The 16876-nt window shown below is 41.3% G+C and overlaps 1 protein-coding gene across 3 annotated transcripts in view; it reads right to left on the bottom strand.

The window, feature by feature from the left end:
* PIEZO2 (piezo type mechanosensitive ion channel component 2) overlaps window positions 1–16876 on the bottom strand; it is a 458183-nt gene that overhangs the window by 24164 nt on the left and 417143 nt on the right. For all 3 annotated transcript variants that reach the window (XM_032875773.1, XM_032875772.1, XM_032875771.1), the window contains 5 exons: window positions 9522–9935; window positions 8948–9206; window positions 5841–6023; window positions 1870–2122; window positions 786–918 (listed from right to left, as the gene is read on the bottom strand). In XM_032875773.1, the coding sequence (XP_032731664.1) occupies window positions 786–918; window positions 1870–2122; window positions 5841–6023; window positions 8948–9206; window positions 9522–9935 (1242 nt within the window). The remainder of the gene's footprint in view (window positions 1–785; window positions 919–1869; window positions 2123–5840; window positions 6024–8947; window positions 9207–9521; window positions 9936–16876) is intronic.

Consider the following 16876-nt stretch of genomic DNA (forward strand, 5'->3'; position numbering starts at 1 on the left):
GGGTATTTATCTGAAGGAAACGAAAACTACTAACTCAAAAAGATGTATGCACCCCAGGTTCAGTGCAGCATTATTTACAATAGCCGAGATAGGGAAGCCGCCTAAGTGTCCATTGGTGGATAAATGGAAAACAAAAATGTGTATACACACACACACACACACACACACACACACATACAAACAATGGCATACATTGAAATATATATATTATACATGGAACAAGTCAGAGACTATCAGATAACATATGATCTTGCTAATATATGGAATCTAAAGAAAAATCAAAACAAAAAATCTATACTCATAAATATAGAGAACAAATTGGTTGTTGCCAGAGTGGGGACTGGGCAAATAGGTGAAGGGAGTCAAAGCATACAACCTTCCAGTTATGAAATAAGTTAGTCCTGAGCTGTAATGTGCAGCATGGTGACAACAGTTAATTAATCCTGTACTGTACATTAATCTTAAATAGTCTCATTATAAGAAAAAAATTTGTGACTACACGTGGTGATGAACGTTAGCTAGACTATTGTGGTGATCATTCCCCAGCATATGCATATATTGAATCATTATGTTGTACACCTGAACTTAACCTGATATTATATGTCAGTTATATCTCCATTAAGAACAATAGGATAACTGGTCATTTTCTTCTGCCTTAAGCAGATGATATCTGTGATATGAGAAGTAACTTCTCTGCCCTTTAGTCCTGGTTTATATCAAGCAATTTATACCAGCTTTCTCGCCCTAAAATAAAACACCCCACGCAAGTGTGTTCAGGCACTCACTTCTTTATGGTAAATGCTTTTGCTTTGATTAAATGTTCTTGAAGCTTTTCCATATAAAGTTCCCTTTTGCTTTTCTGCTTGATGCTTAAAACACTGCTTCCTTTTTGACTGCTGTTCCTTGTGCTTGTGCTGCCTAGAAATACAAAGAAACCAAGATGTTCTGAGTTACGGGTTTGTTGACATAAGAACCACAGAAACCCCTGGGACCCCCAGGGTGGAGGGATGGCATGAAGTAGATTTAGAGGGTGTGCATACACAGGTGCCTGTAAGAACAGTGACTAAGGATGGGAACCTGCAGTTTCACCTCTGCCTCCCCAGTAAAATGCATCTGTGGGCTTCTACACCCAACACTCACTCTTTCTGAGGTTGTTATGGGATATTTATCCCCAGAAGAAAGAGACTGGAAGAAGGGACCCCAGGTTGTGGGGTTTCCAGATCGGGTCAATGACCCAAGCCTTTTTCATGTCTAGATTTCTCTAACTGCAAAGTGGATATTGGATGACTGCCTGTGTCCGCCTGAAAAGTGTATTCCGAAGATGGATACACAGGTGTTTGGAAAGCTTCAGACAGGAGCACTATACATACAAAAACCCACTTTCTCCAAGAGTGGCAACTATCGGGCCTGTCTATCTGCTGGTGATACTCACTAGTTTATAAGAAATGAACGAGAGTATAAATAGATAGTTTTGCTAAAAGTTCCCTTGATTAAATGTAAAAATATTTTCAAAATGAATTCAGCTTTATAGCATTCTGGTCACACCCAGCAGAATTCTCTGGATATGACTTAAAAATTAGCGTGTGGCCACATGGGCAGTGTCCTGGCACCTTTGCACAACTACCTGAAGTCTTTGTCCTGGGAAGGAATCAGACATTTTGAAGAATGAAGTGACCGTCCCAGGTCACACAGCTGAGAGAGGATCTGAACTCGGGTCTGTCTGTTTTCAAAGTACTTTCTTCTCGTATCACAACCTATCTCTTTGACAGCACCCAGCAAACCCCTTTACTGGAGACCCAGATCACTAGTACCAGAAGAACCAGAAAACTCAGGAGTTACTCTAGCCTAAAGATATCTTGTGACAGATACCTCTTTGGGACCTATTGGAAGAAAAGCTGGATCTGGGGGATATCTGGGAGCTGCTTCCTGATCGCTTCCTCCGGATGGCAGAAGGCTGCTCTGGGAAGGACACATGTACCGACTCTGCCGACGCAGCCAGGTTGATGGATTTCAGAGAATCGGAGGAGGCTCTCCTGCCACGACTGAGGGAGAGCTCATCATCTGACTCTTCCTTGTCCATGCCACTGTCAGTGATGTCATCTTCATCCCACAAGCCATGGCACTGAGAAAGCATAAGGGACAACTCAGGGGGGCGTTCCAAGGGAGGGAGCTACATTCTTCCCTACAGTATTTCATCCCCCATCATTAGAAAGCCAGACATGAGGTATGGTGACTGTAGTTGGTGACACTGTATTATATAACTGACATGTGCTGAGTTAGAATTTAAATGTTCTCACCAAATAAATAAATAAATAAGGGCACCTGGGTGGCTCAGTGGGTTAAAGCCTCTGCCTTCAGCTCAGGTCATGGTCCCAGGGTCCTGGGATCGAGCCCCGCATTGGGCTCTCTGCTTGGCGGGGATACTGCTTCCCCCTCTCTCCCTGCCTGCCTCTCTGCCTACTTGTGATCTTTGTCTGTCAAATAAATAAATAAATCTTTAAATAAATAAATACATAAATAAAGGAAAAGACCAAAGAACACAGATACATATGGGAGGTGATGGGATTCCATGGAAGGGATCCTTTCACAGTGTCTTCGTAAATCACATCACCACAGGGTACACTTTAAATATACTATAATTTTTTGTCATTCATACAGTAAAGTGGAGAAAAGATTAGAAAACCAATGGATTCTAAGAAAGCTTTTTATCTAGATGTTTATGATGGTCGCAGTAGAAGGGGAATGAGAGAGTGTAGATCATAAGAGCATGGCTCATTAACTGACATGGAGGTAGATAATGTTTGGCAGATGGAGTAAAGGTGAAATTAGAATCACTTGACATGTTCCTGAGTGAAAGCACTTTCTAGAACATCCTTCTCTACGCTTACAAGTAGCATTTTAAATATCAGTGGGTGAATTTACTCCCATGGCCGCATGTTCACCAAGTATCTACACTTGAATAATGATGCTTCCCTCTGTCAACATACACAGTAAGATGTGAACCTCTGGCTCACACATGACTGAGTCAGGAACAGTACTGCAAATGCTTTACCCAAAAAATATTGGTCCTCATATTAGACAGGGATTTTGATGCACTCTGCAGAGTCTGGATTTTGCTTCAAAGAATAAGCAAAGGGGCCTGGTAGGACAGATAGGAGGAAGGACAGCAGAAGAGGCTGAGAAAAACCAGGGACCTTGCTGGTGCAAGATGCTACTTGGATAGAAAATTCCCCTTTCAATGAACTTCCTGCTTCAGCTCAAAGCCACCCAGTGAGCCCACTGTCTTCTGGGTTCCCAGACTGCCAAGCTATGCATTTATTCCCTAAGACTTTGCCCAGTCCTCCCTCTGACACAGGCTATAGAGGACAAGAGCTCCAGGCCAATTTGCCAAAATTCAGTTGGTCAAAAAATAACTTGGAAAATGATCAATTCATTAAGAGAAAAAGTCATCTAATTTACAGACTTCTTAAATATATATAAATACATTATTTCTAAAAGTTATTCAATGGATGCTATTCTTACAAACATAGCAAACATTCTAGATTTTCATAATGGGAATTTTCAACTTCTATTAATTTCTTTTAAATAATTTTAAAAGTTGCTTTTTCTTTTGCCAACATTTGAACATACTTAGATTCTTTTACTACTTTTGTAGTAGCATATTTGTTAGTGAACTCTTCCAATTATTTATAAAACTTCTAGAAACTCATACCAAATAGGATAGTTCTAACTGCTTTTGAAATTTCCATATGGTTGGAGTTGTTTGGTTTCCATAGCATTACTTAATAGGTTTGCAAAGCTGTAGGGTAGTTTTGTCTTCTTATGAAAAGATTTGTCATTCCAAAAACCATTTTTCATTTCATTAGCCAAAATTTTAGCATAATAGTACTTCAAATACAGTCATCATATATATGATATATTCTAAGAAGAAATCAGAGTAAGTATATCAATATGAAATACCAACATTTTGCTTATTGTATGCTTTAAATATACAATTATATCTGTTAAACCATTTAAATATTAGTAAAAAGGCAGCACAAATGTCCAAAGATTTATAAAAATTTTTAATTTTTTTAATTTTTAACTTTAAAAATTTTTTTTAGAGAGAGAGTGAGCAGCAGGGGAGGGGTCCAGAGAGAGGGACAGAATCTTTAGCAGGCTCCATGTTCCACTCAGAGCCAAATACAGGACTCAATCTCACGACCTTGAGATCATGACCCGAGCTCAAATCAAGAGTTGGATGCTTAACCAACTGAGCCACTCGGGTGCTCCCACAAATTTTTAAAATGATGCACAAAAGGATATAGCAAGTTGCAAGGGAGTTCTGAAGTGACCAGATTTATACGGTCATTTTTTTTTCTTTTTTTTTAAATTGAGGTATAATTGACATACAACATAATGCCACCATGTCTTAAATGCGGAAATTTAAACTTCAATTTCTAGAACTAAAATAATGATGTTACTATATTTGTTAATATATTCAGAACAAGAATTAGTAAACTGTATGAATTCAGATAATTTATCAGAAGAACTGGAAATTTTAGGCAAATTCAATTCTGGTTAACTGGTTTCCTTGGATAATATACCTTTGCAAGGTCTCCTGTGACCCAGGTAAGGCTCCCCCTGAGTGGAAGGTTAGAGACTAGCACATTTTGCAAGATGGTGAAGACAGAGTTAAGATCCTGACCAAGCAATATGTAGAGGAAGCCCAGTTTGAAATACCATACTGAGTAGGACAGAAGTCAAACACACTGTTACATATGTCTGTATATGTGTGTGTGTGTATTAACTTATGTCAGCCTGTTCTAAAAAAGAACTAATAGGGCGCCTGGGTGGTTCAATTGTTAAGCGTCTGCCTTTGGCTCAGGGTCCTGGGATCAAACCCCACATTGGGCTCCCTCCTCAGCAGGAAGCCAGCTTCTCCCTCTCCTTCTCCCTTGCTTGTGCTCCTTCTCTCGCTGTGTGTCTCCCTGTAAAATAACTAAACAAAATCTTTAATAAACAGGAATGAATAAAGATACTTCTTGATAAGATGAAATTGAAATATTTTATAAAAGGAGACGAGGTTAAAATAAGAGGTGGAAGTGAAGTAGTGACAATTGGCTGATTTATACGTAAAATGTATATTATGCAGCAATTTCTAATTTTTAGAGTTGAGCAGTATATTTGAAAGCTTAGCTTATAGTTCACAGTGTACAAGAAGAAAGACCCACATAGTTTTTTCAGGGGGATGACAAGAGTTGCTGACTCTGAGACAGGCCATCCTGTAGATAGGTCTTCCCAGAGTAGTGTAATGAATGGCTTTCTCAATAAGCTTACAAGAAGTACAGCTCTGGGCTTCACTCAACCATTTAATGTATGGCCTCTCACTGAAGCTAATAGTTTCATGGCAAGAAGTATCAAACAAAAGCAATTCTACTAAAAGAAGTTAGGCAGAAGTTAGACTTGAGATGAGAGGCAATATGACACTTCCTAAATTGTAGCTCTCTTGTGTTCTGGCTTAAACATGGAGCAGAATTTAGTGTATTAGGCATGAAGATTTTTCACACCATCCAAGCAATTCCCACAAATATGGATTAAGTAGGATATGTTCATAATAGAAGTAGAAATATGGGGGAATTTTCTCCCAAATTTATAATAAGTTCCATTATTGAGCATATCGCGTTAGAGAAAATGTCCACTAAATGAATACAACTGTTAAAAAAAAGAAAAAGAGCATACAAGTAGATGCACTCATTGGCCCCCTGGCCTCATGACCAATCCTAATGTTCAGGATCTCCAGAATATCACAGGTGGCTGCAATTATCAACATGTGCTGGTCAGGTGTTCATGGGCCATACCTTCAAAATTGACCGATGGAAGAAAAGAGCCAGGAGCTGGATGAGATCATAAAGGACATAACCTTCTTTCTTTTCTACTCCTATGATATTAGGTGGGTGGTAAGGTTTATCTTTGTTCAATTCCACATTCTTGTTCCAGGGAAAGAACCCAAATTGGAAAAAATACTTGACCACAATTGCCACCTACACACACAGGATGGAAATGAAAAAAAAAAAATTACTCCTTTTTAAAAATGGTTATATATGAAAAACAGTGATATAAAAAATTAAAATATCATTTCATAGTTTTGATGATAAGAATGAACAAAATTATGTGGAATAATAACATTATCATAACATTATCACATGGACTTCAGACCCAGAGTAGTATTTTACTCTCATTATGGCCTCTCATTGCACATACACGAAGCCCCATCAGGTTACCCATGACACCTACTTAAATGACTTTCTCTATTTTTGAAGAGTTGGCTAATTCATATTGATTTAATGAGATATTTATATAATTATTCAGTTATTAAAAATGGTGATGAGGAAAAGCTTGAACAAAAAGAAGTTCATATTTTACATATTGCTTTAATTTGTTGTCCTTCTGAGCATCTCAGGTAGTTTTGAGGCCTATTTTCACTTTCCTCTGACCTCTTTCTTCTCACCGTTTTATTGCTCTCTGGAAGTTCTCCTCAAGAAGAAATAAAAGTAAATAAAACAAAAACTTGCCAGTTATGGTGACTGGTTCAGGGTATAAATGTTGTAGCGAGGCTATTTGTGATAAAACACATGAGAAAATTGATGTGTCTCATTTAAGCATACCTCTAACATTTGTGTCAGCAGAGGTTAATTGCAATATATGCAGTTCATCAATAAAAATATTTTAAAAGTCCTCTTTTGACCTAAAGTTTAGTTTTACCTCTTCTCCTGTCTCTCTCCTTCTTACAGTCAAGCTTCTGCAAAAAGCAGAAGCGGTCTTATGCTCCTTATTGTGCTAAGCAGCACCACCATATCCCAGATGCCAGAGCAGAAATCTGAAGATCACATTGCCTTTCCCATTCTCACTCACACCCCAAACTCTTTTAGTCATTTACTAAAACTTCTCATTTACCCACTCATCTTAGCCTTATTGCCGTTGGGTAAGTTCACATCATATGACCTCTCACCCAGATGGTTAAGACGGATTCCTAGCTGGTCTCCATACCTTCACTTTCATTTTGTGTAAAACCTTGCTAAAGACAAGCATATCTGAGTCATGCCTCTGTTCAAATATTCCCATACCAAGAGGAGAAAGTCCTGAGCATACACTGTGTTGACATTCCTGAGATCCTGCTACTGTGCTGTTCACTCACAGCCTGCTTACCAGCCCTCACATCCAGCTGTCATTCCTGGCACATGCCAGAATATCTTATGCCTTTGTTTCTTTGCATGGGTTATTCCCAATGACTTGCAACTCCCTTTGCTTTCCATCCTTTGGTGACCTTACATTCATCCCTTAAGACTCAGGTCTAAGATGCCTTCTGCTGATAAATGGCCATGATAGCCTCCTCCCTGTACCCATTAAGCTGCATGAGGCACAGTATCCATCGTTTTTTGTATACTCTAATGCAGTTTTGTGTCATATTATAGGGCAGTTGTTTACAACATATTTTGCCACATTGGTCTGTGAGCCATTGAGAAACAGAAAACAACTTAAAAAAAACAACAAAACTTATTGTCCTTTTTTCATGCCTAGCACAGTTCTAGGGTTTTGGCACACAGTCTAAGTTGTAGAGTGAATTAACACCAACTTAATTTTCCACTTCCTCACTTCTCGGTGTGATGGAGAAAATGGAGAACCCAGTTTAACTTAAAAAATAAGATTTTATTTTATGATGAAAGCTACATATAATTAGCTCTTGTTCCCTTTTCTAAGTTCTTAGTACCTGCTCTTCTTCCCCTTCTAGGTTAGAAACTCCCTCACTCAGAGGTGTTAGAGAGAACAGACCCATTCCCCAATGGGGAGTCATTTACGTCCCAGATCACAAAGTGATGTAGAGGAAATAATACTTACAAGCGATTATTTTGACAAGAGTGTGATGGACAGCCTACTTAAAGTAATAGACACAAATTTGGTTTTGCATCTTTTATTTTTATAAGCATTTAAATGTATTTAAATAATTATTATGGAAAAGAGATACATGATAGTTTAAACTGATGCTTTTAAGACGATTTGACAACTTTGTTTCATTTTATTGAACTACCTATAAACCAACACAATTTCTAGAATCTAAATGTACATCCATCTTGAGTTCTTTCCTTTAAGAAGCAATCATAGTATCATCGTTAGCAAAAACTTTCCCTTACGAGCCAGGTAAGAAAATCAGTCTTCTTCTCAGACTCCGGAACACAAAGAACTACAATAACCCAAGGCACAAAGTCTATCAAGTCTCCCATTTTATTCCCAGTTTTATTGTTGTTATGGGAATTTGTGATCTTGTATATATTTAATGGGGGAAGGACTGAAAAGCAGGTTTAGACAATTGGGAAGACCGTCTCCTGTCCCTTTACATTTGATGGAAATAAGGTATCTTACCCTTGTGTCATTCAGATTTTTAGGTAGGTGCTTATATGGCTTTGTGTTTTAGGTGTGTGGTACTGTTGTACCAAATATACCAAATATACATTATACCAAATATACCTGTTGTACCAAACTATATTCACAATGATTACTGTATTGTATAATTCAGTGTCCATTCACTGGACATCCACCAGCACCAGGCACCACGCTTAATTCTGCATAACACATTATCTCAGTGGCTAATATCACAGGATGCATGAGCAGATTTCAAAAGCCTACCCCACTGTTTGCCAGCTGGGTAACTCTGGTGAATTATTTAGTCTCCCTAAAGCTGTTTCCTTCTCTGTTAAGTGGAATGACAGTAGCACCTATCTTGTGTGAGGTGTGTAATGTGAAAAGATACACAATTGCTAGCATTAAACAGCTGTGAGTAATAATTGAGTGCCTATCTAATCGCATCCATCTAGCTGAATGTCCTATTTAAACTGTCCTGGAGACAGAGCAGACCAGTCTAGAGTGAGTGCCAAAAGTGATTTCCAGGAATGTTTTACCCCAAGCTTACCTCTGTGTAGACAATGGCCATCATCCAGAATCGTCTACTGGGTCTGGGGACAGACAGCATGGCCCAGAGGAAGATCAGAATGGGGAGCACAAGGGTGATCATGGAGGCAGAGACCATATGGTTGAGGATAATCACAAAATAGCACACCATTTCTGAGCGTGCCACGAGAGTGTTGTACATGGCGTAGAACAACAGCAAGAACCGGGGCTGGCCAACATAGAACTTCTCGGACTCTTCAAGCTCGTCATCATGGAACATCCTGTTAAAATGAACAACACAATACGAAATGGGTCTTCATGTCTCCTAATTACTGATTTCTACCTCGCATGATCCCTCCCGAACGCCCCACCTTCCCATGTTCCCCAGATTTCCGGTGGAGTCAACCTAATAGTCTATTACAGAAAGAAATGTGTGCACAAGTGTCTACTCTGGGCTGCTTTTGCTAGTTCTATCCTTCTATGATGGAAGCACCCAACCCTGGGTCTGTGCGCTTGATCATCTAGGTGGACGGTTTTCTGTGAGAGTTTCTCTATCTCCATGCACAGTGGACAGAGAAGCCCTCGCAGGCTCTTACTTGTTCAGCAGCAGCTCGCTGGCCGTCAGCTCATGAGTCAGGGGCGGTAAGATGCTGGACTCCAGCCTGTCCGAGCGGCTGTCGTCGGGGCTCACGGCCATGTGGCTCTGGCCTGCAGAGTCATCCCGCGAGCCGAAGGACAGGCGCTCGAAGCTGACTGCCTTGCTGTAGGACGGCGGGGCCTCCACGTCTCCATCTTCGGTGGAGTACTGTGGCAGCTCGGCATCCGGGGTGAGGCCAACTTCTGAGGCCTCCGACACCTCAGAGGCCTCCTCCGGCCCCATGTCCGCTGCGGCCTCCCCACCCTGGTCGGCGTCTCCAGCCGCCGCCTCGTCGTCCTGCTCGGCCTCCACCTCTGCGATGGTCTCCGTGGTCCCCTGGCGCGAGTACAACATGGTGCACTGCGTGGGCTCGCTGTCCAGAGAGAGGGACGGCACACACCCGGTCTTAGTATCCTCCGGACTCTCAAGACACCTTCTCAGCACTCCCCAATAAAAACATGAAGAGAAAATTAAATACCCCATCTCCCCACTCCCACCCCAAGGCTGCATTCCACCTGCTTTATTCCTTCAGGATATCCCAGTCTGGTCCGCAGAGCCTGCAGACTGTAGTCTCTTAAATGCAAAAGCCGACAGGGCTCACACATCATCGTTGAAAACCTGAGCAAGTCCCATGACATGACTCCTCAGTTGCTAAACCCACCTATGCACAGAGGTTGTCTGAATTGGGTCAGGACTCACAGCCATGGGTTCTGGTGTTTATTTCCAAATCAAGACAGAGTTAGCATAGCACACCTAGCATTCTATTAAAGGAGGTGCCCATGGAAACAGGAAGCCTTGCCAGCCTGGGTCTGTGGGTGTTGGTGGGGAGGTACTCTACTCTCAGTTCCACACAACAGGTCAACCCCTACCCATAAGGGGGAGGATAGGAACCATAAAACATTGGCTAAATTAAACAATGACATTCTTTATGGAAAAAAGTGGCATTCTTGTTGAATATCTGTTCCTCCTCCCTATTTTCCCATCCTTTGCCTTTTTCTTACTGGTGCTTATCACATTTGACTGAAGTTTCACCATCTCTCCAGCTCCCAGCCATCCCACACTGGGTTCCTTGCCTGGCACATGCTAACACCCCTATTTTCTTCTCCCCAGTGCTGTGGACCCTTAGCCCTTCCCCCTTTGAACTGTTCGCTTCAACCCAGGGTGTACTCCTGCTCTCGCCATCTCCCCCCGCCAAAGACTTCAATTTATTCTCTTCTACCTGTTCCCCCTCGGGGGGTATTCATTCTCTCTAAGCTTTCCTACATAGCTTCATCTTCTGTTTTTGGCGACCTGTCCATCTTTCTTGTACCTCTCCTTCTTTAGTCCTTGATCTCCTCACTTTCTCTGTCAAGTCCCTGCTGGAGACTTTGGAAATGAAAGAACAGCAGCCATGCCAGGGAAATTCATGGCATGCCTGTTTTTATTGTCCACCCCAGCCCACCAAAGGGGAGAAGGGTAAAGATGTTCTGGAGTTGTGGAATCTGGCGGATGTAGAGCCATACTGTATTAGACTACGAAATTGTACTGTTATTTGAATGGCATATCATGAGCAGCTAGGGTCCACAAACACTGAGATTCTCAAATACACAGATTGTACTCATTTTTCTTATCATAGACACCAGTGTAGACATGTCAATAAGTGAGTGGATGGAGGTATGGATGGGCAGATGTATGGATGGATGACTAGACCTTGGCAGAGCCCTTTGTGACATCCCAAGACTGAAGGACATTTGTGTGAGCCCTTGGTGCCCACTCATGTGTTTAATGTTCCCAGGACCTTGGCCTTCCGTATGGATGCCACATAGAAAGCTCTTAGAATGTCAAGACAAATTGGATTTTTTTTCTAGGACTTACCTCCATTAAACAGCCTCGTAGGAAGGTCATGAAATTGATGACCCTAGACAGTTTTCAGAGCCGTAGAGCCAACCCCACATCAAGTCTAACTTCCAATTGGACTTTAACCAATTACAAACATGATTTTTATGGTTTTGGATCAGGTCTGGCCCGGAAGGGATTCAGCAAGTCCTGGGACCTTCAAGGCTCAACCAAGTGGAGTAGAATAGCATGGGCCTGCCAGGGGACACCTTAAACGGCCAAGGCATTCCCATCAATGCCAGGCTCCAGCATACTGCAGCACTGTATTAAGATACACAGGTGCCAACAAAAATAAGTTAACACCCCTCTGATTTACCACTATGTACAGTCAAAATTAGAATTTGTCTTGGACTGGGTTATTCTGGTGTCAGGATGAACATAATATAGCTGATGTTTCTGTGCCTCCGTGGGCCATTCTAAAAGGCAATTCCAGAAAGAACTTTTGGACCTCATATACATAATTTCTTTTCTGAATTATTATGCTTTTATGGTAGGATCTAATGAGACAACTCAAGCCCAAAGCAATACAAGTTACTGTCTATAAAGTTGATCTATTCTACTGCATCGTAATATTCTTGTCTAAAACTAATGGCAAAATATTTTCTAACTTTTACAGAATTATTATTACCAATGAAAATGGACTACTGATGGCATAATTTTTTTTTCTATTGCAGGTATCTTTCCTGACACATTTCCCCCCATGAGGACTACCTACATGAGCTCTCAATCAAGGAGGAAGCATGCTTATTTCTTTAAAAATGAAAAGTGCAAAATACTTACAAAATGGAGGACAATGTTTATGGTAAGGATTTTTAAGAAACTCCTAACAGACAAAAACTGAAGAGCGGTTAGTTTCAGAGAATGCCGTCCTGGGACTGAGCAGTTATGTCCCAGAATGAGGGGCAGTGATGCTTTGGTGAGTCATGCAAATTCTTAGCATAAAAGTTAAAAACAAAAACAAAAACAAAAAACAAACACATATCACAAGAACTTATATTTGCAATGACACAAAAGGGAACAAGTGAGAAAATTCTGGAACAAAGCATGCACGAGTTAAGCACCTTGATGCTAAACTGCCACTGTCAGCTGATGAGGAGGACATATCCATGCTGAACATTTTACGAAGCCTAGGTCGAGCACGCTCACTTGTTTTAGGAACAGTTTCTGGTCCATCTAAATCATCAAGGGTAGACTGCCTTGAGAACAGCATGGTTGCTTCCGTGTAGCAGCTAGCAGCGCAAACAGTCACAGAGACACAGGGTTAAAACACCAGTGGTACATCAGTTTACACACGGATCAGTCGACCAGTACACTGCCATGCAGCAAACCACACGTGACACCAACAGTGCTGACGCTGAGCACCACAGCGGGGCTCACGGAAGGGAGGTCAGGAGGGTCCCGTTTGGCCGGACGATAAGACACAGCGGTTCTTGATTGGTCAAAATGTATGGGTGGGGTGATAAGTCATGGATGGTCCCCTCTCCGTGTGGGGCGGGGAACGGGATTAATGACAAATCCCAACATGCCTTGCGCAGAGCAGAATTCACACTTTATAACTTTGTAACTGAGCTTTTTGCTGTTTTCATTAAAGAAGATATGTTTTATTTGGAGCTCCCCATCCTGAGTTCCTTGAAAGCATTTTGTAACCCAATTGCTGAAGCAGAAATATCTGCCCGTGTAAAATGTATACAGAACACTTGGATGTTTTAGAAATACGTCTCCAACAAGGAGAGAGGGAAGCTCAGAAATAATCACACGGAACTGAATTGTCCACCCCGTTTTCTGAGTGGTATTCAGTTAAGCCAAACTAGATGCCTTGCATGGAGAAAGAGATGCTGGTTTGATATGCAACCGGATATAAACCAACATCTGAAGAAAAAAAAAAAGAAAGAAAGAAAGAAAATGGTACAAAGAAAATAACAGAGGAAGTCTAGCGATGGCAGGGTCATTTTGTCTGTTAACTTCTCATTTTGCCTAATGATTTTTTTTTTTTTTCCTTCTGGATCATGTTTTAGGTCTTGGCAGATGTCACTAGGGCGAGAACCCACTGGCTAAAATCCTCATGATGACCCCACAGAGCAACAATTGGGGAGGGAATGGTGGCAGATTCAGGCCTGAGGACTGCATGAGCTACAAGAGGAGAAGAAGCAGACAGAGTTACCACGTAGGCATCATCTCAGTGCTGACGTAGAGTTTAACCCAAAGGGGGACACGCACCTCAAAGACCTCTGAAGAAGGCTACTGGAATAAGAATCGCCCAGCCTGAGCACCAGTGGCTGACCCAGGGGAATGGGTCTTTGTGATCCAGGATGGCTGATTTTCTGGCTGAACATCATTGTCATGGGGGCAGACTAGGCCTGCACACACCCAGGTGTGCCCAGCCAGTGACTGGGATGCAGAACGGAAACCATGCAGGAAGTAACAACCTCCAGGCCTAGCAGGTGAGCAACCAAATGGTCTCTGATGAAGACATAGAGACTGATTTTTAAGAAAGGCCCTAACTCCTTTAGGATTTGATGTTGTCAAATCCTTGACAGAATGAGGCGATGAGGAAAAGGCAAAGCGGAAACTCAATGGCCAAGCACAGGGATCCCTGGGCTTGGGTCCCTCCCTACACTAATGTTAACTGGCCGTTGGCATTTAGATAAATTGTCCTCTCTAAGATCTCAATTTTTTTTTTTTTTGAGAATCAGAAGAGGCTTTAATATGATGAAAATAACTGCAGATATCATTATTTATTTGATGAAGTAGTTTCAGTAGAAATTGTTGACCTCACGTTTATAGACCTATTAATATTTAACTTGTTCTCTCATTTGTAAGACAGGGGATCTGGACCTTGGAACTTCTATATTTAATTTCCTATTTTTAGAGCTGCACTCCTATGGCCTTTTAGGGGTCTGCAGGCAAAAAGATACTGTGTACCCTTCCCTGTGGCCCTGCTCAGATTTTTCGCTTGGGAACCACTGTTGTAATCCTGAAGTGTGACTCATCTTGTTAATGCCATTGTCCACTGCTGCAGCAGCTGACCCTCACACCCCACACTGTCCCACCCAGTTGGGTTATGTGTATTGTGACCAGTTTGTCGCCCAATCCAGGGCAGTTTTAAAAGAAAAAGGGAAGAGGAGTTTTCTGATAACAGGCCCCGGTGACATGCCTGAAGGGACAGTTGGGGTCCCCTCACTGATCAGCCTGCACTTCGAGCCACCCCAGGGCACACAACAGCCTCTTAGGTGACATGTTTCAAGGGATAAACACTCCCTCCGTATCTAGGAATGCTCCTTAGACTGTCACTTAATGTTTCTTGCACAATTTAAAATAATTTATTTTCGGGGAAAGTAGATGATATCTGATTTCATAAAACAACCATTAAGACAAGTGCCATTTTACAGCCAGATTTAAAGGAAAGAGTGCTTTTTGCAATAAGTCAAAGGGAATATAAAGGCATTTGTTAGGCTCTCATCCCATCTGCAGTATGCCCAAAGGTGAAGATGGGTGACAGGGATGCCAGGCAGGGTCCCCGCACAGGGGGCGGGGCCGCACCGAGCATGCGCAGCCGCACTGGGGGAATGGTACTAAGACCCTCGCTGATGACACAGGTGTCTCCACTGGGAATCCCTTCTTGGGAAGACTCCTGCCTTTCTAGAAATCAGGTGGCTTCCAGTAGACTTTCATGTAAACAGATACTGTCTACTGATTTGATAGCTTCCTAAAGCAAAAAACTAGAAGTGGAGCTCAGCCATTAAGAAAAGGGCAAGTGTGGGGCGCCTGCGGGGCTCAGTAGGTTAAAGCCTCTGTCTTCAGCTCAGGTCATGATCCCAGGGTCCTGGGATTAAGGGCTCTGTCCTCCGCGGGGAGCCTGCTTCCTCCTCTCTCTCTCTGCCTGCCTCTCTGCCTACTTGTGATCTCTGTCAAATAAATAAATAAATAAATAAATAAATAAATAAAATCTTTTTTTTTTTTTTAAAGGGCAAGTGTGTTAACTCATTTATTAACAACAAAACAAACCCTCTTGTGTCTCCCCTTTCTTTAGGTTGAAATAAAAAGTAAAAGATACATTAGGAACTAATTTTAAAGGTACTGGTTTTCTACTAGTAAATTGATTGATCACTTCTAAATTTGGGAGATAATTCTAATAGTCTTTGTTCAAAAACAATCAATAGGTTTCAATAACTCCTACCTTATGGTTTTTGATCATGGGTACGGTTTTATAATTGTAATCTTGGGTCTGATTTAAAGGCAGTTACTTGATTTTATTTGATCAGTCTTCTTCCTTTTTTATCCCTCTTAGGTTATGACTTATAACATTAAGCTAATTTCTTAGCGGGGCATGTTGTCAGTTGTTATGCAGTTAAAAGTTACTAATACAGGAGTCAATTGTGTTTATACTATGGACAACTTCTTTTCTTTCTTTTTTTTTTTAAGATTTGTTTTTAATGTGTTTATTCGACAGAGAGAGACACAGCAAGAGAGGAAACACAAGCAGGGGGAGTCGGAGAGGGAGAAGCAGGCTTCCCAAGGAGCAGGGAGCCCAGTGCCAGGCTCGATCCCAGGACTCTGGGATCATGACCTGAGCCGAAGGCAGGCCTTAACGATTGAGCCACCCAGGGGCCCCTGGACAATTTATTTTCAATTCATTCTCTAATATCCTCTTTGATTTGATTCTGAGTTTGGTTCTTGAGCAGCTATTCTTAAGCCTGGTCAGGAGACCTGTGACACCCTTGAAAATTTATGGGAAAAACTGGTATTTATTTGCACTGAGATAGTATATCTCAGCATATTTCTCATCTTACCATTCTCCACTTTTTTTTTTTTTTTCAAAATCAGTTGTTTGGTCATGAATAGGTTATAAAGTGGGTGGATCTGGAAACTCTATGATCCCCCCTGTGGACCCTCATTCACACCTGTAACTAGGAAACAGCATCTGTCAGCATCTTGAATATTGACTACATTCAGGCGATTTTTTTTTTTCATTCAGACAAATCTTGTCTTCCCCTGCCTCTGCCAACACAATTGTACATTTTTGCAAACATACTCATGTTTAAGGGAAAAGCTACCATGAAGTATCTTGGTAGAATGTGGATAAAAATGGATTTTCAGTTTTTGCATAAAAATGATTCAAAGAAAAAATAATTCTGTTTAAATTACTGATCTATGTAGAGAAAATTGTTGCAACAAGAACAATTTTAAGAAAGTTGGCAGCTTCCAAATGAGAGGGTTATTTATGGTTTGAAAAAAATAAAAATAAAACATAAACCATAATGATTTTTTGTCTCAATGTAGTCTGCTCAAGGAGAATGAAGCTCCTCTTTCAAAAACGCAGATTGTGGGGTATTTTCAGGAAGGCACACAAGGGGGCGATGTCTGTCAAGCAAGGTACATGACGCTAAATTTTCACTTCGTAACTTTGCTATTACTAATGGTTGTTTAAATTGCTGATTA

This window comes from Lontra canadensis, unplaced genomic scaffold, assembly GCF_010015895.1.
Source record: "Lontra canadensis isolate GAN:19392208 unplaced genomic scaffold, GSC_riverotter_1.0 scaffold57, whole genome shotgun sequence".
Lineage (NCBI taxonomy): Eukaryota > Metazoa > Chordata > Mammalia > Carnivora > Mustelidae > Lontra > Lontra canadensis.